Here is a 23,362-nt window from a genome sequence, read left to right as displayed (position 1 = left end):
GTGCTGAATATCAAAACAGAAATAAATATGGATTTGAACTGAGCATAATCAATAAATCATGGTACTACCCCCTGAATAAGAACAAAATATCAAATATTGAATATTTTCTCAATAAAGTAGTACTATGAAGTTTGTGCACTGCACAAGGCAGTAAGAGCCTGCTGTGGAGAAACAGCAGGAGAACACGTAGTTTTAGATTTTTCAAAACTTCATCCCATAATGGGGGGGAGGAGGAGACAACAAATTAAAGACAGCTAGCCTTGAAATTTCTCAGTTTAATATTTGCCTGTGCAGCCTTCACAATGGGGCAGTGCATTTGTGCTGGAGACCGAGAAGCTGGCAAAAGCCAGAAAGGGCATAGGTTTTAAGATTATTTCAAATATTAAACTGTTTGTTCACTGAATACAAATTGCCTCAGATCACTGGGGCGGGGGGGGAGGACGGACCAAAAAACAAACTAGGTCTGCAAACAGTAAAAATAATTTATTGGATCCACTGCACCACTAAGCCCCCTCTCATCTTTACCAAAGCGTGATGTGGCCTTCCAATAGAACACTACTGCAGGTACCAGCCATATCCCTACAGTAATCACCCACTAGGAAAAATACTTTTTTTCCTGATCAAGTAGAAAAAAAAAAGATGGAGAGTTTATGCTTTTCCATGTTTTTCGCTTGTAACACAGACTCTGTAGGTTTGCTTCACACATCAATTAAGTTATCCAATCGCTTTCATTTCCAGATCAATGAATGTAGGCCTATCTTCACATCAAAGTCCCTTCTAATTTACAAATCCCCAAAATAACCTTAATTACAATCCACTTCAATAATAGCTTCCATATAAGGACCAAGCAAACAAGCTAAGAGTCTTCAGTCTGAAAAGAAATAACCGGAAGGGATAAAATAAAGGCCTCTAAAATCATGTCTGGTATAGTGGGAGAATAAGGACAGATTGCTTCAGCTTCTTCCTATGCAAGCTAGGAAAAGAAAAATCAAAGTTAACAGAGGTTGGTTCAAAACAAACAAAAAGAAGGTGCTGTTTCTCCCAGAGTCATGGAATGTTGCAAATACAAGATGTTTACATGGTGGGGAAAAGGGGTCAGGAGCAGGAGTCTGATTAATAGAAGCCTACTGAGGATTGCTAAATCATGTAGAAACTACATGTAGCTCAGAAAATCCGCAATCTGCAAATGGCTGGAGAACAAGACATTACTCAAGGCAAGCAACAAATATTCTTGCCCTTCAAATTCTCTCAGCCATCTGCTTTTGAGCACTGTTAAGAACAAGATACCGAATACACGAGCCTTTTGCTTGCTCTAACACAGCTACCATTGTATTGTTGTGTTTGCTTCGCTTGCAAAAACATGCACATAACAGAACTGAACTGTCACACACCCTCGTACAGTATTATCATTAAAATATGACACCTTCAAATGCACGGCCATCCTCCAGCCCTGTTCAGCCTCCAGTGCCCTGTGACAAAAAGTCCCCATTCCCGTCCATCCCATGGGTTGCTCCACCACTTACTTCCCCCTTTCCTGGTCCCGTGTCAGCCACACTCCTCTTCATCAAAGCAAACAGGAGGGCGACTCAGGCATCAGACCTGGTTGTGGCCACATCTTATAACAGAAGGTTTAACACACCTATACATGTGACGCTGTAGAAAGTGTCAGCTGGGTAAGATAAAGGCTACAGCACCTGGATCAGCAGGTTTTTTCCAAGGGAGCACACTAGGAGAGCCCTTCAAGAGGCATTACAGTATACATACTCCTAAAGTACAGTCTGTGACTATAGGGAATAGACCCTTTTGCATCCTGGACACTGTGTTATATTTGTGGTGGAAGATCAAAAATCTTGCAAATTTAAATATGAGTTGAGTTAGAGACAGGATGGATTTGGAATATCTTTCCATTTCTCCATGACTGAAGAGAAAAACCATGCCACTACAACACTGTGCTGTACCAAAATATATTCTGATTTCCCTTTTAGAAAAATATTTTTAAAATGGATCCTAACAACTTAAGTACCTAAAGATACAAATAAACTGAAGGCAATCTTTGTAAACAGCATGTTTAGTTGCACAAAAGCACATCATCTAATTAATCTTTCAGCTTTCTATAATTACTAAAGTTGGAATTTGAGGATGTGTTTCACACACTACAAGAATCAGTCTCAAATCTGCAGCTTAAGTGAATACAGAGAAGTCTTGCTGGGTGTTACAGCGCTCACCCCCTCTGGCAGGGGGATAGCTGAGAGATGGCCATGACTTGCATGAAGTCCTCTAAGCCTGCAGCCTATTAGGTTTAAACTTAAACCAAAATAACTAAGTCCCTAGCTCTATTTCTGCAGTATGGGGGGGGGAAACACCAAACCAACCCACAAAAGTAAAGCAGAAAACCAGCAAGATTTCAAAGCACAGTTACAAATTTGCCAGATCCTTTTGCCTTTACAGTTTGCTCATCTTGAAATGATACCCAGTACAAGGGTCATTGCTCTTCAGTTATAGTAGATCACAGGAAGCAACTGGAATACAGGACAGCATGTATCTCGGTCAAGTTCGTTCTTTGTAAATGAAATCCAGTCAATTTTGGGTTCCTTAAGGCAGATAAATCAAGGCAGATATTATGGACAAGGAGCACACCTCCAAACCATCCAAGAAATTTTGTAAGTTTGCAATATTTCAGAAAATAATTCTTCCTAGAACAGAAATAGTAGACTGTGGAGCATTCATACAATACTGGTAAACTGTTAATAGATTAGGAAGAGATGATAAGAGTCTCAGTTACTTACATTTCAACTTAGTAAATTAAATAGTGACCACTAACTTAAAGCACTAGAATCTCCCTACAAAAGAGCTGGCATATAGTTCTGAAGAATATATTGTAACGTTCAGGTTTTTTTGTAAGGTGGTACAAAAAAGGATCACTATTTTAATAAAAAGGGAAGAGTGCTCTTTCAAATGAAGCCTTACATATCTGAGCTATTCTAGGAAAACAAAAAAATTAAAACTAGTCCTCTTCATAAGCAAGATTTTTCTGCACTTTAAAGAAATTTCTCTTTTACTTAGAAAACAATGACCAACAACTATACTATAATGTGAAACTAAAGAAACCAAGTTTAAGTTTTGCAAGAGAACCAGCTTAAGATTTGAAGTCACAATATTTTGCTCAAGTACTCAAAACTACCAATTTAATGTTACTGTATGATTAATACCACGATGCAGAGCTTTACTAACAGCAACACAGAGAAAACAGTCAATGGAAACCACTTAAGAGGCTTCATAAAGCTTTATTCCTTGTTTTCTATTGCACTTGTTTACAATCCAGCTAAATTTTACATTAGTTACTATGTTAATTGTGTAAATACTCAGTTCTCTTGCTTGTAATCCTCCAGATTGATGCCTGTACTATTCCAGTTTTAATCAGAAGAAGTAGCAGCGAGATTAGCAACTCTGAAAATGATTCCTATAATGGTTAATCACACTAATGATAATTTAAGCAAATCAGAGCAATAACCATGCAACGTTCAGTATGACTAGAAGGAAATCTACAGTCAGTGCCAAGGATAGATACATGGCAGTTCATAAAGCCTCAAAAGCCTGATCCTACGTAACAAAACCACCTTTTTCAGCTCCACAAAGCCTCCAGTGGTTATTTTCCCTTCCCACTCCATGCCAATTCTTGGATATCTGTCCAAAAGCTTCAACTAATTATTTAAGCACAATTATTTGGGCCTTATGTTTTTTCTGCATCAAAGAGAATGTAACAGGACAGTGCTCATGCACTCTATTTTTCTGCTGTCTTCTCACTAGACACACCTTCCTGAGATATGGTTTGTTCTATGTTCTGTTCAACATGTGCTAGAGAGGAAGCAGGGGTAAAAGATAAATACTATAAAACAGAGCTAAGTTATTGTTGACATTATCAGTAAACAGACTTATTAATTATACATGTACTGCAAAAGCTGAAGAAAAATTATTTGCCCAAAGGGGACAGGAATGGAAAAGTTATGATTTTAAAATTCTCCCCAAAGCATCGCACATCATAAATTCGGATGTTTTGCTATAAACTAAAATGTATGCTGAACAGCATTGACTCAATGCTTAGAAGCTATGAACTGCTAAACTCATCTCAAAAGAGATTTTCACTACAGAAGACTGACATATTTTAAATTGCACTTCTAGCCTCTTAGCTTCATCGCTATGCATAAAGCCTGCCGTCAGCTTCTCAAAAGACAGTATGCAGACTTGTAAACATAGAGTGCATCATCCATTTCGTAGAAGATATTCCATTAGAATAAACAAAGAAAATTAATTTGAAGTTGGAGCTCCAAAATACTGCCGAGCTTGATGAGTTATCGAGCATGAAGTGTAATTATTTTCGAAGGCTGTTAAGACTTTCCTATCTCCTTCAAGTTCAATTCCACCCTGCAGCATGCCTCTGCAAAAGAGGCACTGTCCTACTGAAGTGAACTGCTCCTTGTGTTTACACATCCAGGTCTTTACCGATAAAAATTAGTTTGGGGGGAGATTTTGCAACTTGTGTGCCTAGCACCATTGCAAGCGATACGTTTATTCTTTTATCAAGAGAAATCTTTAGCAACCCTACATTCTGTGTATTAACATGACAGTAAGGTTACAGCAGCAATCCTGAAAGTTTATATTGAGCCTTTCAAGTATTGGAACTTATGATGAATACAAAGAAATAAAAATCTTGTACTTAGATTGTATTTACAGATCAAAATACTGAAACTAAAACCATCTGAGTCAGAAGCATATAACCTGTGGAATGCCACCTCTAGAGCCACTTTTTATAGCACATTGGTGCTTTGAATTACCATAGAGTATAGCAATTTATGTCCTCGCTTGTAAAACACTTAACACTGAGACTACACCTAACCTCCTAAGAATGCAAAAAAAGAAGAATGCATAGAAGAAAACTGAGTCAGCCCTTAAAAATAAACAAGTCTAGCAGAGCTGCCGGAGATCAGGACTGTTTAGAAAAATATTCAATAGGAAAATATCCTTCTGCCATTTACTACCCATTAACTAGCCTGCTGTGAGGCTAGTTTCCTTCTATCCAGCATCTTGGATCCTATTCACATTTTCTTAGAGGCTTCCTTCCAGCACCCTTCTGAAGGGGGTGCCTCAGAAGTGTCACCGAGGAGCATATAACAGCTTCACTACACAGATCACACCTGCCTCAAAGCTCTTCACATATACTACAAAACAGTATGTTTAACTTAAATTGACACTGTAACTAAAAAACCTGTTTAGTCCAGGAATCAAAACTCCATGGTGTTTTTCTTCTAAATTATTCTCATCATGAAGACAAAGTAATTAACTGCAAGACTGCATAGGGAATAAGTCACCACTGATAACAGCCCGCCTCCTTACAACAAATTACCAAATTGTTTCATCTTTGCAACTTTGGGATAAACTTCCCTGCCAAGGACTATAGTTTTTATAATGAGACATCTAGTAACTGCAATAATCTAGCTCCCATTAGAGAAATAATTTAACCGGAGGTATGAGAGTCAGCTTAACTATCGCAAAAATTAACTTGAAATAAAGTGTGCGCGCGCGTGTGCGTGCGCGTGTGTGCATCTCCCCTTTTTGGTATGGTTTCTCTAGAGACTTAAGTAATGCATGGTGTTCTTCACCATTTCCACTTTAACATCATCCTCAGACTTCATTATGAAATTTGGTGGGGCAAAAGTGGGGCAAAAGTCTCTGCTGAAATGGAAAAAAGACCTAAAACCCATAAATCCAAGAATCAAATAAAGCTTGATTAAACATTGAATGATGACCCTGATACACAGAGAAAAATACTTGCCGTTTAGGGTGCAATTTCTATAGAAAGTTCTCACTTAGAGGAAGAAGGCATTTTAATGAGCTGCTTCACTCACACTTCCAAATTTCTTGGAAGTCTCTGGCACATGCAACTTAAATTACTATTGAATCTTTCAGCTTTTATTTTTTAATTAAAATTCTGTCATCTCTTTGTGATAGGGAATAAAACCAACAATAAGAACCCTATGGTCTATCTATAGTTTATGATGAGATCTATTATATCCTTCAATTCTTATGAAGTATCCCAAAGGCACTTGCAACAGTGAACCAGCTGGGCTACCCAACTACCTTTCCTGTACCACCGTACGAAAAAACGTGTGTCATTTAAAATATCAGGTCAGTTGTGCAGAGGATAAACTTCCCACCCAGTATCAATTACCCTTCCTACCTAACTCACAAGGAACCTAATGGCATGCTTCATATGGCATACCATGTATATTGATGCATGACATGCATGGTATGACAAAATGAATGGAATTAGAGCTTTTTGCTCCAATCAATCTACAGGAAAACACATCATCCAGAAACAAGCTGAAACTAGGTATAGAAAATAGAGATAGCAGGCTTCACCGCATGTCTTCCCAAAATTAATCTCACCAATATTCTTTTAGAGACAGGCATTTTAGTGCAAGGAAGCACTAAAAGAATGAATGAAAAACTGGGAAAGGGAGTGGAAGACCAACTAACATAGGACTGACTGCCCTGTACTGCAGCATGTGTCTCCCCTAATTTGCAGTGTTACATACGTCATCATCACATAACTGACTTCAGAACCAAGGTAGTAAATCCTGTGTCAGGTAAATCTTGCTGCAAACTAAAAAGTACATTTTTAGTGTGGAGATTAGACAAATATATGTAAGTATGAAACTTAGGCAAAACCGTGTATTTTCTGTAACTGATTGTCTAGGCTAAAGGTATTGATAGCAACCTTAGCTTATTTTTTTAAAAGCCATTCTGTGGGAGAAAGTATTTGTTTCCATAAAGCAGCAGCTGGTTCAAACCCCCATTAATATGATCTTAATTTATTAGAAATTCTAGCTGAAAGAAAAACCAGCTTTTACAATTCCCTTAGTTCAGTATCAGTTTCTACATTGTAGATACTTCAGGCACTGCTGCTTAATTTAGTACCATTTTCATTCTCCCCAAGGATTACTCAAGAACATTTACAAGCAAAACCATTTGTGTGAATTGTATGGGTTACTGATAATTTGGTTTTGTCTTTCTTAATGGTATTTTTAATATATACATAAATAAATCAAAGTTTTTTTTAAATTCATAGTAAGCCTTATCTTCCTTGCATGTGCCCTTTTGGAGGCATTACCTCCCACCCCCCATGCAATTCAGTTATGGGCACTTAGCCAAAAGGATCTAATCTTTGTCCTCATTAACACTTAACATTTTGGGCTGTTCTGCAATTTTTTCAGTGCCACAAAAATCTGTTTGGTAACTACACAACATCCATGTAACAGAAAGAAAATTCTTCAAATTATGATCGAATTGTCTAGTGAATTACAGATGTTTCACGTAGAACCACCTCATGATTAATGGATGTCAGGTACTCCGAAAAGATACTCTTCCAAGAGAAAAAGCCTACCTGGCAGCACTATGGCTCCACCTGCTCTGCACTGTTAACCATTGTTGGGTTGCTCCAGAGAGCTTGTCCCCAGGATGGTGTCCAAACCCACAGAACTGCCACATCCATGGTCTTTCCTGCTGGTTAGCGGGAAGTCACCACTGCTGGGAAGAGCACGTGCTGCAAGCTGATGTTTCTGGATGCAGCAGGGGCATGACATTCCCAGTCACAGCATGATCAAAGAGTGGGATTGATTTCAGGTTGACAAATGTAGTCTTTCACATCCTGTGCTAGAAGCTTCAGAGAGATGGTACACCCATTTCCAGTTCCTCATCCTTGCCTGTCAGTGGGTAGATATCATGCTCTGATAGTTGAACAAGCCACACTCATACTTCTGCAGCACAGTTCAAACAAAAACAACTATCTGTTATTGTAATGAGTGCCTACTCTGTGAAGTCTCCACACCACCTCATCAACATATGGATGATTCACACCAGAGGGGATGCACCTCTACCTAGAGGGCACACCCATAACCCTTGTCTTCACTCTCAGGTTTCAATAACCATCCTGTACTTGCCCTGACTTAGACTCTGCTCACACGACACTGACAGCAGCTGTCTCTGCTCAGCCCGGAGCCCTGGTAAGGTCAGAAAACCATCCCAGTCCTAAGCTTCACACAGTGCTTACTCCCTTTGAATACTGAAAAACGAAAGGAAGTGCAGCAGGGCAGAGATGATTGCTTGTGAAGGCTGCTCAACACTTCTCATTACAACATTCAGTTTTAGTTGTTCTGTTGACACCACCATCCAATTTTAAACACTCGCACTGATACAAGGGGATCCTCCTCCAGAATTCCAACACTCATTCATCATTTTTAGAAATGTGCTTATAGAAAACACATTTTTGTCCCTCTATTAAGAACGGAGGCAAGCTCTCCACAACAAGCTTTCTTGTTTGGGTTTTTTTTTTGTTGTTGTTGTTGTTTTAAATGCATCTCGTTATGCATCTCATGTAGATGGGCATTTTTGGTCTCCAGTTAAAGCCTGAGCAAGCAATGTGGTGTTAAAATAATGCTGCGATCTCCCTCCTCCCCATTGCCTGTATGTTTCTGAATTTTTGTTTAACTTTTTCACTAGTAACATTACCCTTGAACACCAATGTGACAGAGGCAAAAGTTACTCAAAAACTATCCATATTCATATTTAGCTAAATTCACAAGTAGATTATACATCTCCATAACATTAAACTATACTTAAGAGCAGCAGCAAGGACTATTAGAAAGTCTTTTCAGGTAATCCAGTGAAGTGCAATGGTACTGACCAAAATTACCGTGAGTTCAGTTTATACACTTTCCCCACATCAGATTCCTCTGATTTACTGCATTTCTTTTGTATCACTACAGAAAAAAGGTCATCAATGGAAGTCACATTACAGTTTCAAGGGAAAGAAATAATGTGTACAAAGCTGATGTATTATTTTTACTATTAATATCTTCCCCCAGAGTTCTGAGATAACCAGAAAAAACAATACTTTGCCCCAAGTATGAGCCTTTGACAGCATCAGGTTTAGTGCAGTATCTTCTGAATCTATAATTGAAGTACAGCCTATTATCAAGATACAGTACTGAGCTTAATTAGAAACAGAAATCAATAAAGATAATCTAGAAAGTATGAGACAGGTTTTAGCAACTTCCTGTGTTGGTTCAAATTTCTTCCCTAGAATTGTTTCCAGTAACAACAAAAGCTTAATGCAAAAATAAGCGTCACCCGACATATTATTCTGTTGTTACAGGATTTAATGGGCTTTTCAAAACATCTACAGTTCCCTGAGAAGGAGGGCATTATCTCTTATGAAAGCATTGGCCACAGTTGAAGATCAGGTCAGATGTACTTTTGGAAGACAGGTCTTAAGATTCATTGCATTAAGGCTCTTCCTTCTAAAACTGTTCTGTTTTGATTTTCAATAAAGTCTCCACAAGTTTGACTCAGGCTGGTTAGTAAATGAGACTGAATAAAACTGCTCTTTGTGCTAGGCAAGGCAACTAAATGGACAGGATTGAATGCTGCCTCTTTGCAACCTCAGCAGGAAGTAAGACAATTGTGACATCAGTCAGATTATAATGATGCAAGAAAGGAGTCAGCTTGTTTCCCATGCAGTTAAGTTTAGAACCGGGGGTTAGGGAGGTGGTGTTCAAAATTTCTGAAATGGTTTAAAAAAAAATGTTTAAAATGAGATGTTTAAAATAAAGCTACAGGGAAAAGGCTTTACATTTTGACTTATCTCACACTTCCTGGTATATTTTCATCTTATTTTAATAATGGGAAGCGAGCTATTTGACCAAAGTGCTGTTTCTCAGTAGTAGCATAATGAGGAGCCATTTTTCAAACTATTTTCAAAGCCTCAATAGCTTTAGACTACATTGTTCCCAAGTATAAACAGTAGTAATCACACATGTAAATAGAAAAAAATTGATGTATTAATAGAAGCATAATCACTCCTACGCCAAGATCTTCAAATACAAAAACTTAAATTACCTGCCATCAATAACCGAAGTGATTTCTCTACTAGAAACAGCCATTACACCAACAGCAAATCGAATGGCTAAACGAAAAGGAAAGCAGAACTACAACAGATCCGGATCACTTCTCAAAGTCTGCCAGCAGCACACTTTCACAGATTTGGGAAAGCTAGGTTTCTTTCCTCCTTTGGGTGCCCCAAGCCTTGCTCCATGTGTGAGGCACCCTGAATTTCACCATCTCAAATCATTTTGCACGTGACAAGGCATTAAGTACACTCCACAGACAAAGGAACATTTCAGCTGGCATGGTCTAGACCCCCAGCGCTAGGGTTCTGCTGTGTCACATAATCATCATCTTTTCAAATCTGATCTGTGTCACTGACTATGAATTTAAAAATCCATCAGCTAGGCAAAAATATAGACTTTACCTAGCTTTTTTTATCATCCAAATTACTACCCAGCCCTTGCACAGAAAGCACACACACACAAATATTTTCTTACACTGCAATATATGCATTTTATGCTAGAATAAAGATCTTCCATTAGCATAAAGCTTTTCAGTTGTATTGAAAATATTTCCAGTGTTTCCCTTCAAAGCACAAAATTGAGAATTCTATCAAAACACTTCTGCATTTGGGTTTTTTCCATACAGTTTGCTCCGGCAGCACAAATAAGGTAGTGATCAGCCTATTACCATGTGCAACCTCTCATTTATCACTACAGACACCCAAAATAAACCTTTCCTTTATTTTTGTTTTTCATTTTAGTACATTACCACAGCAAGGCGTTTAATGCATAGTATTTAAGATACACTATCAGACACTGAATGCTGTCCTAGATGACTCAAGAGCCACTTTCCACAATTTCAGAAAACATTGAAAGGTAGTAACAACCAACAACAAAGAACAATTCTGACTCTTTGCACACAAATGCAGTGATTCACTTATTTTAAAGACTTTAGACATGCCACATCAATTTTGTAAAGAAAATGAAAATGGAAATGGAACTTTTTTTGGTTTATTATTTTCTGGTTCAGTATTAACTGCAATAAATATTTCAACCAAAAGAGAAAACTCCCTCTAAACTCATTATCTACAACATAAGTACCAAGACAGGCGGCAGGAAGCTCACGCAGTGATCTAACTCACGTCACAGTATTTGCAGAAATCCCAGGGGTGCTGGGCACAGTAATAAATTTGAAATATTTCCCAGATGAAGAATGAACTTGTAACCTTCTCAATATTTAACTGCCACTACGGCTCTTCCAGGCTGCAGGTTTTAGACTGAACAGAAGCCAGCTGATTACGTTTTAAATATATTTACTACTTGTTTCCCCAGCTTTTCTTTCATCACTTCCCACTCTTATCTCACGGCAGTACTACAGATTCTTTCATTGCTGGTGAGAGCAAACCAAATTTTTCCAGTGCTCTCGATTCATTACACGTGTTGTAAATAAATCTGGTACCCAGCACCATCCCTCCTGCTGACAACAAGGGGAAGGAACACTGTCAACACAGCTCATAGAAACTGGATTTTGTACCGAAGACTTTCAGACACCAAATTATTGCCTCCCTTCATGGGAAGTAACATGCCCTGGAAAAGACACTTTCAAGGTGCTTGCCCTGAGACAATGATGACATATGCTTTTCACACCCAATATTAACTCAAGGAAAAGTGAGTACAAAGCTGTACACACATTTTATCCACTTGATATTTGCCCCTAAAGACTATCTCAAATGAGGATGGGAATCAAAAATGTTAAGCTTTATAGGCTGAGACCATCTCAGCCAGAGATCTTCCTCCAGGACATTCCAATGTTCTCTTCCATATTCAAACCACTTCGCAAATGTGCAAGTCCAAAATTTGGTGCATGACACATGAGTCCATGAAATGTCCCATTTGCACACACATAACTAGAAACTTTTCTGTAACTCTGATGCAGAGCAGTCTTGTGAGTTCACTTCAATGTGTCTCCTCACTTTGTGGCAACGTGCATCTTCCCCTTTTCAAGGAAAAGGCCTGAAAATTGTGCTTCCAACAGATCCATCGCTGAGCTGTTCAGGCTTCTGCTCCCTAACCCATTTTGGACAAAATGATCTAAGATAGCTTCAATCAGACTAAAGAAAGTCTATTTTAAGTTCAGTGCCCTAGAGCTCACAAAAAGCATCTTCACAAATAGATGACAGAGGGGCTGTGGGGAGAAGCGGAGACAGTGCCCACCTTTCCAGTGGGCACAGCCAGGCAAAGAGAGGGCAGGAACAGTTGGTGTCATTCAGCAGCACAGAGAATTAATTCCAGGCGGTTGACAGAAGCTATCATCTTCCCAAAGATCTTCCAAAACCTACTTCAGATTTCTAGTACTTTGAATTCCCTGTGCTTTTCCCAAAAATCCCTTTGTACCATATTAAAGAATAATGAGGTGTAAAAAAGGGTTGAAAATTCAAGCATGTTTCACAGGCAAAGGGACAAAGAATATAACTAATGACAAAAACAGGTATTTATTCATGATTCTTTCTTTTGTCCTCCTAAATGTAGGCTATATGAAAAGCATACTCTTTCTTCTCTCCAAACCCACCTAAAATTTAAATGATTTCTCAACAAAGAACACTTTCAATACCATTATTTACTTCGACCAGTAGCTAGATACTATTTTTTCCTGTATTCCTAGGACCTGTACTGCATACCCTTTGCACATTATTAGAACAGCCTTCACTAAAACATCCCATTAAATTTCCATCATCCTCTGAATAAAATTAAAATCTCACAACTCCAGCTCCCGGGACACATGTTGTACACAAAGTGATCAAGGAAACGAATTTGCAGAACATGCTTCTGGACCCTGAAGTACCTTTCTAGTTGAGTACTCTTTTCTAGTTAAAGCCATTTTTCCAGATTCAATCCTTCTGTGATATATGTAGGGGAGCTAAATCAAATAATTGTTTTAAACCAAACACTGGGGCAATAGAAAGCTTCTCTTTCTTTTTTTATTTAAATGACACAGGGTAGCCTGTTCAACAGGCTACCTCCAGGTATGTGAAACAGATGATATCCTGAAGTGTCACCAAAAGAACTGGAGTGCAGTCAATTAGTTTAAGGTAACATTTATCTGAATTCAAAATGGTGCCAAATTTAACAGAAAATAAGAACTCCCCAGGCTGATTGTTTCATGTACTCTTATGCAGTTGGAAACAAGCCATCTTCAACTATCTTCCAGTTACCTTATGCAAATACACAAGCATCACAGCAAGATGTACCTATTCCTCACCAGCCAAGTGCAGCAGGCACCTTGATGCAGGACACTTCGTGGTACCCTACCCTTTACTGATCAAGGTCAGCAATTTCATCCTTGCTGCCATGAAAGAATGCGTATTCAGGTAATCAGTCCAACGCAGAGGATCCATGCATGGCAGCTTGCTGCCACTGGTGCCACATCAAAGAGAAAGCATATTTGCTTCCAGGTTTTTATATCCTTGTTAAAGAATATAGAAAAGCTGGTCTTGGAGCAAAGTAACATTTAACGAGCCTTTTTTTTATTCTATGCACAATTTAAGCTTACAACTGTTTCCAACTACCTGCAAATTTCAGTCAATCCATACACTGCGCACTGCAGGGAAATCTCTGTTAAGAGGCATCAACAGGAACACCATTTCACTTTAACTGTCCTAACACTGTCAAACAATGCCATCTTACCCACAGTAGATATTTACAAATGTCTCACTGACTTGCCATCGTGATATGTTAAAAGAAGGAAAAAAGGACTGACTGCCTCAGTACATCCTCCAGCATGCTAACTGAAATCTCCAAACAAAAACCCCAGGTGCTTCAAGAAGGAGATGCAGAAAAATACATTAGACAAGGGAATTAAACACCCCAAAAATTGATTTCTTGTATGGACTTGTGCCAGACTAATTTCTAAGAATGACAGAAGTACCTTAAATTAAGCAAAAATCATGCAGTTATTAGGTGGGAAGAGACGACAATTTTTCTAGTCCAGAAGAAAATGATACAGTAATCAGGTAACATTTACTCAAACTATTCAGCCCTTCACCAGATCATAATAATGCAGACACACAATTACTGTCTGCAGTGGCCTCTCAAAGAAAAGTAGAATTGAGATTAGAAGTAATAAAATCAGAAATGTAACTTTCCAAAATGCATTGTGTATAATCCTTATAATCTTTAATATATTTTACTACTCAAGCATTATTTTTTTTTTGCACCAGGCATATAAGAAAAAATCAGCACAAAAGAACTGGCAGAATATATTTTAAGTCTTTACCACGAAATAAAGAAATCCCTTATGTTGGTTTAGATAAGGAGCAAAGGGTGATCTCAAAGTCACTGTCATCCCCCAAACGACCCAGCTGTACACCCTACATGAAGGCTATAATCTGAGTCTTACTTATTACTTTCTTAGCTTAATTGCATCATATCCTTAATATTATTTTGTGCCATTGCTCACAAAACTCAAAGTCTCATAGCAATTCTGTAAATTTTATAAGTTGGAACTGAATTAAACACAGCACACTGAGTTGCATAAAACTATCATAAAGTACTATGAAGCATCAAGCACGTAAGTATTTAAAAAGACCCAGCACCTATCTTTATTCTTTTGGCTCAAGAAACAAGGTAAGAAAAATGTGGGGGGTTTCTCTGCATGACTAGAATTTGTCGGCTTTCAAAACGCCTCAAGTCAAAGTAGAGCAATATTGCATTTGATCAGGCCTCACAGACAATGCATTTCTTGGATATTCTTCCTCAACTTCTAAAGGAGGGCAGAGTTAGCTAAAATGCTTCTGTAATCTACAGAAGGCAAATGACATGCTTGGAAAGCTAGTCCCAAGACCGGTGGGGACTAAAATGCAAGGTGAAGCTTAAGTTACAGGTAGCAGGTAACAGCGCAGAGTGAGTACTGATAACACACTCTCAGAAGAATATTCCCCCTGATATGTTTGGAAACAATTTCTGCACCTTGTTAATGTTCGGTTTTACACAGCCGTGGTTAAATATGGCTGTGACATAATGCAGAAATGTTATGGATGCTAATATAAACCTTCTTTCATACTGCACTTTCCTAATGAGGGAGAACTAACTATTCAATACTGAGCAGCTCAATGATCAACTTTCTTTGAAAACTTTTTGTCCATTCTCAGTATTTTTTTTCCAATCCCCAGCTGACCTCCTCCAGCTCTTCTCTACCAGAAACACAGCCGTATTTCTGAAGTTCCAGGCACGACACAGAAAATATATCACCTTAAATATAAAAGCCTTGAGCGCTAAAATTTCAAACTTTCACACCTGGTGTTTACAGAGAAGAACTCTGCTAACTTGCCTTTACATAACATTTCGTGGTGTTAGAAGAGTTAACTCAATGTAAAACAATACTTTTTTTTTTGTCACAAAGGTTTCATCTATAGATAAACCTTCCTTAAGGGTTGATCGGTGATTAAATATATCCCTTCAGACATACTTTCAAGACAAACTTTCTAGTATCACAATCCATTTTAAAACAAGTCAGTTAAGCTCTTACAAGGACATTGCATATATGAAACACTCTTACATGCCAGTAAATTCTAGCTGAAGAATTTCAAACCAATATGAAGATCCAATTAATAAAAAAAAGACAGATTTCCTCATGAAATGTAAGAAAGTTGAAGAAGCCAAATTTTTACCTTTTTTCCCTGCTCATTAACAAGTCTACCTTATTTGCACAAGTTACATAATGATGTTGTTTTTAAAATCAATGTTATCAACGTTTCAGTGCTGTTTCTAATAAAAATTGCTTTCAAGAGTAAGACAGCTATACACAAAATAAATCAGGGTACTACTAAATAACTGTCTCAGCTTTTATCTTCTGTCAAGCTCCTTGAAAACACCAGTATATTTAAGGATTATGAAAAGTACTCCATACATGTCCTTTTCAAGGAAGACCTAAGTAGTAGTACTATCAGTCAACTTTCAGATGCGATTAGCAACACTGTGATCTTTGTCCTCCTTTAGAAAAGTACCACATTTAATATTATATGAGTATATACAGCAGCTTTTAGCCATGCTCAGGAATTTACTACTTAAGCAAATTCCTCCTTTGAATATTTACAAAATTATAAGCCATTTGAATAAGAAAAAGTAACGCATAACACAATGCAACAGAATTGAGGGGGGTGGGTTGTGAGGGCTTGTTTTCTTTTTTAAAACAGGGCACAAAACACAACAAGGTCTTTAACTCACTGCACAGTAAAACCCTTACGAAAAGTCACCTGGAGATCCATTCTATCTTAAAATTAAATATTTGACCTACCTTGAACTGCAAGTTCTGCTTGAGCCTCAATTGTCTCATTTCTGTTATCTGCTATGCAGGTGTACATCCCAACATCCTCCTCTGTAACATCACTGATCTCCAGACTGCCTCCCGCAAGCAGAAGAAATCTGTCATAGCTGTGCAAAACAGGACATATGGGCGATTTACTGGACAAATTAAATAAAGTGTTACCAGAGAAGCACAAAAAAGCTCTCTGCCTGAAGCGTCTACATAAAATGAAGAAGTGTTTACATATGATATTCCTGGGTGCCATTCACAAGGAGCCATGATAGAGATGAATTTTTAACTAGATGGTCAAATTCTATACTTCAGCTTCACATTTAAAAATTAAGTTCAACTATACCAATTCCACACGAGTAGCTCATCTTCTTGCACTTCCAGCTTCAGTTCTGCTCAATGAAATGCAATCCAAGGTATTTAGACAATAGCAGCTAAAACTCAAGAAAAATGAAATAACACAACCATATAATAAAAATCCTATTTTGTGGATACAGCCAGAATGACTTATTGCTTGAAAAGTTAAGTGAACTATAACATGCCAGACTTATACCTGTACAACATAAGGAACAGCAATGTACACTGTATAATGTGTAGTAATTCAATTTTTCTAAGATAGCCATTTCAGTAAGAGGTAAGATTTCAGAATAAGATATAGGTTAAAAATTTTTCAAAAGACAAATTAAACAAGATGACAAAGTTTCTGTATAGAATTTTCTCCCACTGACTTGGGGGGTGGGGACGGCCCTTATAATTCGTCCCTTATAAGCCATCTCCTTTTTATGCTACATGTAGTACCGTCAGCACTCTTCTCCAATTGCAAACACCGTTTCCCTTTAAGTGATACAAATTTGTACAAGAGCTTTCCAAGTTTCTTCATCACTCCAAGTGTCCATAATAAAACTCCAGTAAGATTACTAAAAACCCCAAGCCAAGACAAATCATGACTGGATGCTGATCCAGGACCATTCTTATTTCTCTTTTTTGGAGAGGGGAAAAAAGTCTACCTGATGGCTTCCTTTCTGGCGTTATCAACCAATGGCTTAGTGGGCAGGAATGCGTTGAATTCTTTCAAAATGGTAACTGAATAGCATATTAAAACAATTAACTTTCTTTGTCTCTGTAGAGTGGCCAATGTACTAAAATCAACCCAATTGCTTTCTCCATTTGAAATTTTACTAGAATTCTGTTAGTATAACCAATGGTCTTACCTGCTTGGAAAGGTAAATTGTTAGGACACAAAGACTTTTGACTCACCTAATTGCTATATTAATATTGATTTATGATACTACTACAATTGTTGATCAAATTTCTGATTCAATACATTTAAAAGCAGAGCAAATAAAATCATTATGGGAATTAAGTGGAAGAAACCAGTCTTAAAAGCATCCAGTGACATGTCCTATGCAGCTATACCCTAAAGAAAGGCATTCTGTTTCCATGATTTAGTAACAGGAAGACTACAAAAAGTTAGTTTCCCAAGGAGTGTAGGGAATTTCAGTGAATATAATAGAAAGTTTGAAAAAAACTTATTAGGAGTTTTAAAAAGGGGAATGCCTGAAGAAATAGTAGAGGAGTATGTGGACAGCACTGCAAACAGGTTCTAGCTAAGAGGAAAGCAGAAGGAAGTTGGTCATTAAACTCTGCTTTGGAACAGCTTGACAGTGGTTCAAGAACAGAAAGTAAGATGACAAAATACATCCTGGATTATTTTATATTTATTTTATTGTCATGGCAGCCAAAAAAAGGCAGAAGCCTGATATCATGCATCAGATGAAAAATTACTATGTAGAAAAAAAAAAGGGAGCATTAGCAGTAATCAAAGATAGTGACGGATGACCCGCCTCCTATCTCGAGCAAGAAAAATCTGTACAAAGGGTATGTTAACAAGAGCTGCCAAAACTGTATCACTTCTTTCCCCTCTTCTCCCACTTTTTTTTTTTGTATTGTATTTACCTGTATTCTATCCAGGTAAATTGATTATATTTAAACCGCACAAGTCTGTTGAAGTTAACACAAAGAAACTGAACCTTGAAGTCTCAAGACTACACCACCTCCACGGCAAATCTGACTATCTAAAGAAGTTCTAAGACTATATAAAAAGATCCAAGAAAACAATGCTCTTTGCAGTTCTTGAACCTCTTTGTCTGTATCTGGACACTGACAGTCCACCAACACAAAGAGCTTTCCAAACATCGTCAAGGTGAACAGAAACAGTATCACTGAAACTTACTTGTGAGAATCGCATGTTAGACATGTTAAGGCTGAACTAAAGTCAAGCCTAAAGAAAAATAAATTACTAAGACAAGTCTGGACTTTGACACATCCATACATGCAGTTTTGTATCTTATTATTATGTAAAACAGCTTCCTTGATTATTTGTTCTAGCATTCGTGGCAAGTTAATCTCCGTAGCATATAACCTGCTGATGGCTAAAGTCAAAGCAGAAAGAAATTGAGCCAATTGGTAAATGTGCTAGAGCTACCAGCAATAGTCAGGACATGGAACAGGAAGGAAAGCTGTGCAGAAAGAACTGACTGAATGCAAGAAGCTGAGACTAACACAATTGCAAAGGCACGACAAAAGGTTATACAGAATCCTAGTGTAATTATGATGACATATAGTGCCTTCTTCTGGATATCCACCAACTTCCATTGTTATCCATCTAAAAGCAACACGTGCCTTATGACGCTCATTTTCCCATACCCAGCCTCTGGAAAAGCAAAGTAACATGTGCATGGTGAGGCAGCAGACTATGATGTTACTAACCAGCAATTAGTATGTTACTAAAACAATTTTAAAAAAATTACTAGACCATGTCATATTAGGCAACAGAAGTTTGTCATATAGGATCTCACAAACTATTTGCAACATGATAGTATTTACAGGAATTCCCTTTTTTGTCAAGAAACAAGGTAATATAGTTTTCAGCCATCTAAGTTGTCAGCTATACTTCTATTATCTTTTATTATTTTCCTCAGTAAAACCTAGAGTTGAGTCCAGAGTTTTGCAATACAATATCCAAGTTCACCTCTGTTAAAAACATGGAATAAAACAATCTGCCAGACTTCTTGGTGATTCCTTCTGTATGCATTAGCTATGGGATAATTCTAGGCTTAAAGCAAAATAGTTTTTGTAATGAAGTAAAACCAACTTAATTTTATAAGAACAATGAAGCATTTCCACAAAAGAGTGAAGCAATCAGATTTCAGGCACTGGAGACAAAGAATCAGCTTAGTATAAAAGTGATAACATAATTTAAAGTGTCATTAAAAACAACAAAGATTGATCATTCAAATGTCAGAGAACAGCAAAATGAAATTCAAGCCTTTTACATGCATTCCATACTGCCCTCTGTTACACACTCATAATATACAATTACTTGAGCTACTTTGGATACTTAAGTCACACGCTCTTTTTATGTTCATTATCAAAAAACACAGTGAGCCTTTAGTAGTTTACTGTATTCAAACTGCCGGTTATACCCTGAGGTTTAAGCTTTTTTTTTTCCTTCTTTTAAATTAGTAATCCCAAAACATCTTATAGTCTATTTGCAGTGTTAGTAAAGTACAGCAGATAAAATTAGACTGTAAATTAGATTATTTTGTGAAATATACTACCAGAAAAATCTCCGTAATTACTCTGCTTTGTTTAACCTTTACTGAGTTAGGCAAGTGTAATTCACTTAATACAAATCGCTCTGAGCGCCTGGCAAACAATAATATGTAATAATTTAAAATATCACATATTTGTGCAAAGTATTAAGGAAAAACGCCCGCATCGGAATATGTATGCGATCACACAATTAAAGACTTCATTTGAACGCATACAACAACAGCATAAAATTAATGCCACACGTGCAACCTCAGCTTTGTAATCTCACTTGAGGAAATGATTAACCATACAACCACGGTATAGTTTTCTGTAGTCATTTTTCAATGAAATAAAGTTTTCCTAAATTGAACAGCCCAACAGCACCGAAGACTAGGCTGTACTTCAACAGTCTTAAAACATGTTATTGTTTAGGGTCCTTTCAACTGTTCATTTTCAGATTGACTCGTTTATTGTAACTTTTTAAAGAACTCTTGCAGTACAAGCATTTGTATTTTCTTCCATATAAATGTCCAAATATAAATCAAGTTACACAATACATGCTGTTTGAGCACATACTGGAAAGCTTTCAAAGCAGAACAACATCTTTCAAACATTTAAAACTCAGCACCTGTCTCCCAGGCTCCGAAAAGCCATCTTGGCAACCACCTCACCTGAAACTTCACTTTTTCCATTTCAGAATCATCTAAACCACAAAACTACTCCTGCATTTGCTAACACACACACAATCATGCAGCAGGATCCTTAGCCAGACATGACATTAAAAGATAAAAAGATAAAAAAGGAATTATGAAAGGCTCAAGTTGGCAAAATCTGAAAAACTATTCAACCTGCATTACTTACTGAGTTTATGGAGGAAACCCAGCTGAAAAAGTACAATGCATATACGCATCGCTGAACCACCTGTATGATAGGGTGGGTATGCAATCATAGTGCCAATCCTAAACTAAAGAACTATGAGCAGTACAATCTATATCACAAGATTATAAAAACACAAATACATACAATGGGTTTATTTCTTCTGCTTTGGTCTGAGTCTAGAGGCTCGCTTCATATTTTGAAGCTCTGGTTTGGAGCTACAAGCACCAGCACCATAAATAGCAGCCTAGAATAGGGTTTAGCCTTTTCCTTTCTTTTCCAACAACGTAGTTTTGAGAAAATTATGTCCCATGAAGATTATTGGCTTGACTAGTAAGCCAATTCAATGAAAAGCTTTAATCACAAGTCAAATGTTTCTCCCAGTGACAGGTTATCGGGTGCAATTTTCAATTTGTGATTCTTTTTCTCTCTGAAGTCTTGACTACAGTAAGAAAGGTCAAAGGAGCAGACCAAAGCCAGACAGCAATGCTCAGAGAAGGGCAGACAGATGGCACAAGCTCACAGACACCCTTCCTCCAAAGAGCCTTTTAGCCTTCAGCTTCTGAGCACTGAGACTTCCCCAAGTCCTGAGCAGAACCTGGCTATTTCATGGGCTGAGGGACTTCTTTATGAGGAACCAGAAAGTCAGCAGTCTGTCACCTTTATTTAAAATCTTGAAGTTAACAGGTTCTGAAAGGATTCTTTGAAGTTGTAACAGTTTTACTACAATGGAAATTTTTAGCATCACATTAGCTTCACCGGTTTCTCACTCAACACTCAAAGCTTCCTTTCTCTTTCACTCAAATTAGTTTGGAAAATATTTTATCACAGCAAACTAATTTCACAATATATTACACTACAGGCTGCTTGTTTGAACAAGTGCCAAGACTGCCATCATTCCAGTTTACTCATATTTATCCATTAACATAAACCTTACTGCAGTCTTTGACAAATACTCCATCAAAATTGAACACCTGTTTTTTTCAGGTCTTATAACAAATATTTAATTCCAAAATCCCACCGTTCCTAATCCTTAAAAAAAGCCTATTTTTCCTACTAACACAGGTTCCTATACATATTCTCCTTAGCAATACAGCTTACAGAAAAAATTAAATTTTTTATTAGATTAATTACGACCATTAAAAAGACAAAAGTAAGAAGAAAGTTGTGTGCTTAAACCATTTAACAAAGAATAAAAATTAGGGACATACCTAACTTTGCTATCCAAGTTTTGTTTCCTAACCCCATACATACGCATATACACAGACCATGTATCAATATATAATTATATACATACGTATATATGTACATTAATGTCTGTAGTGTGTGTATATAGACAAAACCCAAGATTTAAAACCTTTTCCTAGGTAGAAGGTACATTAAAGCCTGTCCAGAAGAAAAGAATCCGTTGTTTCTTGGGATAAAGAAAAGCTACGCTCATAAGAAAAGCCTTACTTCTATACCAAAAGGGGATATTAAAACAGATTAAATGTGATGTGATTTGTAATTAGATTAACAGACCACACATAACAAGCTAAGGTACCTGTTTTGCAGCAGTCTAACTGCAGGCTTTACTCCAACAAAGAATCTTAATTTTTAGTTCTAGAGGTTTTCCAGTTATTCTATTCAAAAGAATAATACACCAGCTGCCGAGTTAAATGAAGTTTAAGAACTTTTTGTTGTCTGCTGTTTGAATCTCTTCTCCATGAAGCCATAGTCATGAGTAGCAGACTTAAGAGTTTTGGCACAGTTTGACCAGTTCAACAACCAATGAAGGAAGCTTACTGACTACAGAGTGAAAAGCCCCCAAACTTTCTCCTTTACAGTGTGCTCATTATAGAGTTTACTTTTAAGGTAGGTAAGGAAAAAAAAAACCACACCACAAACCAAAATTTTTAGAAATCAGTTTCTTCAGCAAGATAACTTTATTCACTCATCTTCAGCCACACAAGAAAGGTTCTGTAACTAACAGTAAGTCAAAAGAAATAATATTTTCATTGTTCAAATCCCTTGTTTACTCCTTTTGGGTTCTTTCTTTGAGCAGAAGAAAACTTTTATTTCAAATGGAAGAGGAATATCTCCATCTTTTCAACTATCCTCCTTAGTGAATACATATCCAGAGGATAAGACAAGCAGTGGATTTCAAGAACTTATGGGCACCTGCAGCTTTCAGTTTGGCAAGAGGCTTTCCTTGGGTTTGGCAGAGAATATGCATAGCTCCTTTGCTGCAGGAGTAGAAAACATTTAGTAAAACTGTGTTTGGGAAACCTGACAGCCTTGTGGCTCCTGCCTCACCACACAGTGTCCATGTGATAATGGAAAGATGCTCAAGAAAAAGTGACTTCAAGCAAAGAGCTGGTGCCAGCACAGAGGAAGCACTATTCTGACTGCCTGTACTGACAACTTGACACACACTTCACAGCACCATTTGGACTTGCAGCGAAAGTCAACTGGAATCCGTTCCTGTAACAGAGACATAATGCTAAGAACTAATGCTAAACGTTCTGAAGTATCAGGTCATATGTGGTTCAAATTGTGCACATATAAAGATCAAATAAGTTCACTGATGTTATGCATCAGCTCTCCAATAATTCTCACTCTGAATTTTGAAAAGACAAATATATTTGGGAAGACCCCA

General features: G+C 37.4%; 1 protein-coding gene across 10 annotated transcripts in view; it reads right to left on the bottom strand.

The window, feature by feature from the left end:
• Positions 1–23,362, bottom strand: part of NEO1 (neogenin 1) — a 209,900-nt gene that overhangs the window by 94,377 nt on the left and 92,161 nt on the right. For all 10 annotated transcript variants that reach the window (XM_075099801.1, XM_075099804.1, XM_075099799.1 and 7 more), the window contains exon 5: positions 16,237–16,373. In XM_075099801.1, coding sequence (XP_074955902.1) covers positions 16,237–16,373 — 137 coding nt within the window. The remainder of the gene's footprint in view (positions 1–16,236; positions 16,374–23,362) is intronic.

The sequence above is a fragment of the Phalacrocorax aristotelis genome, chromosome 7 (genome assembly GCF_949628215.1).
Source record: "Phalacrocorax aristotelis chromosome 7, bGulAri2.1, whole genome shotgun sequence".
NCBI lineage: Eukaryota > Metazoa > Chordata > Aves > Suliformes > Phalacrocoracidae > Phalacrocorax > Phalacrocorax aristotelis.
This window is presented reverse-complemented; position numbering and strand designations above follow the sequence as displayed.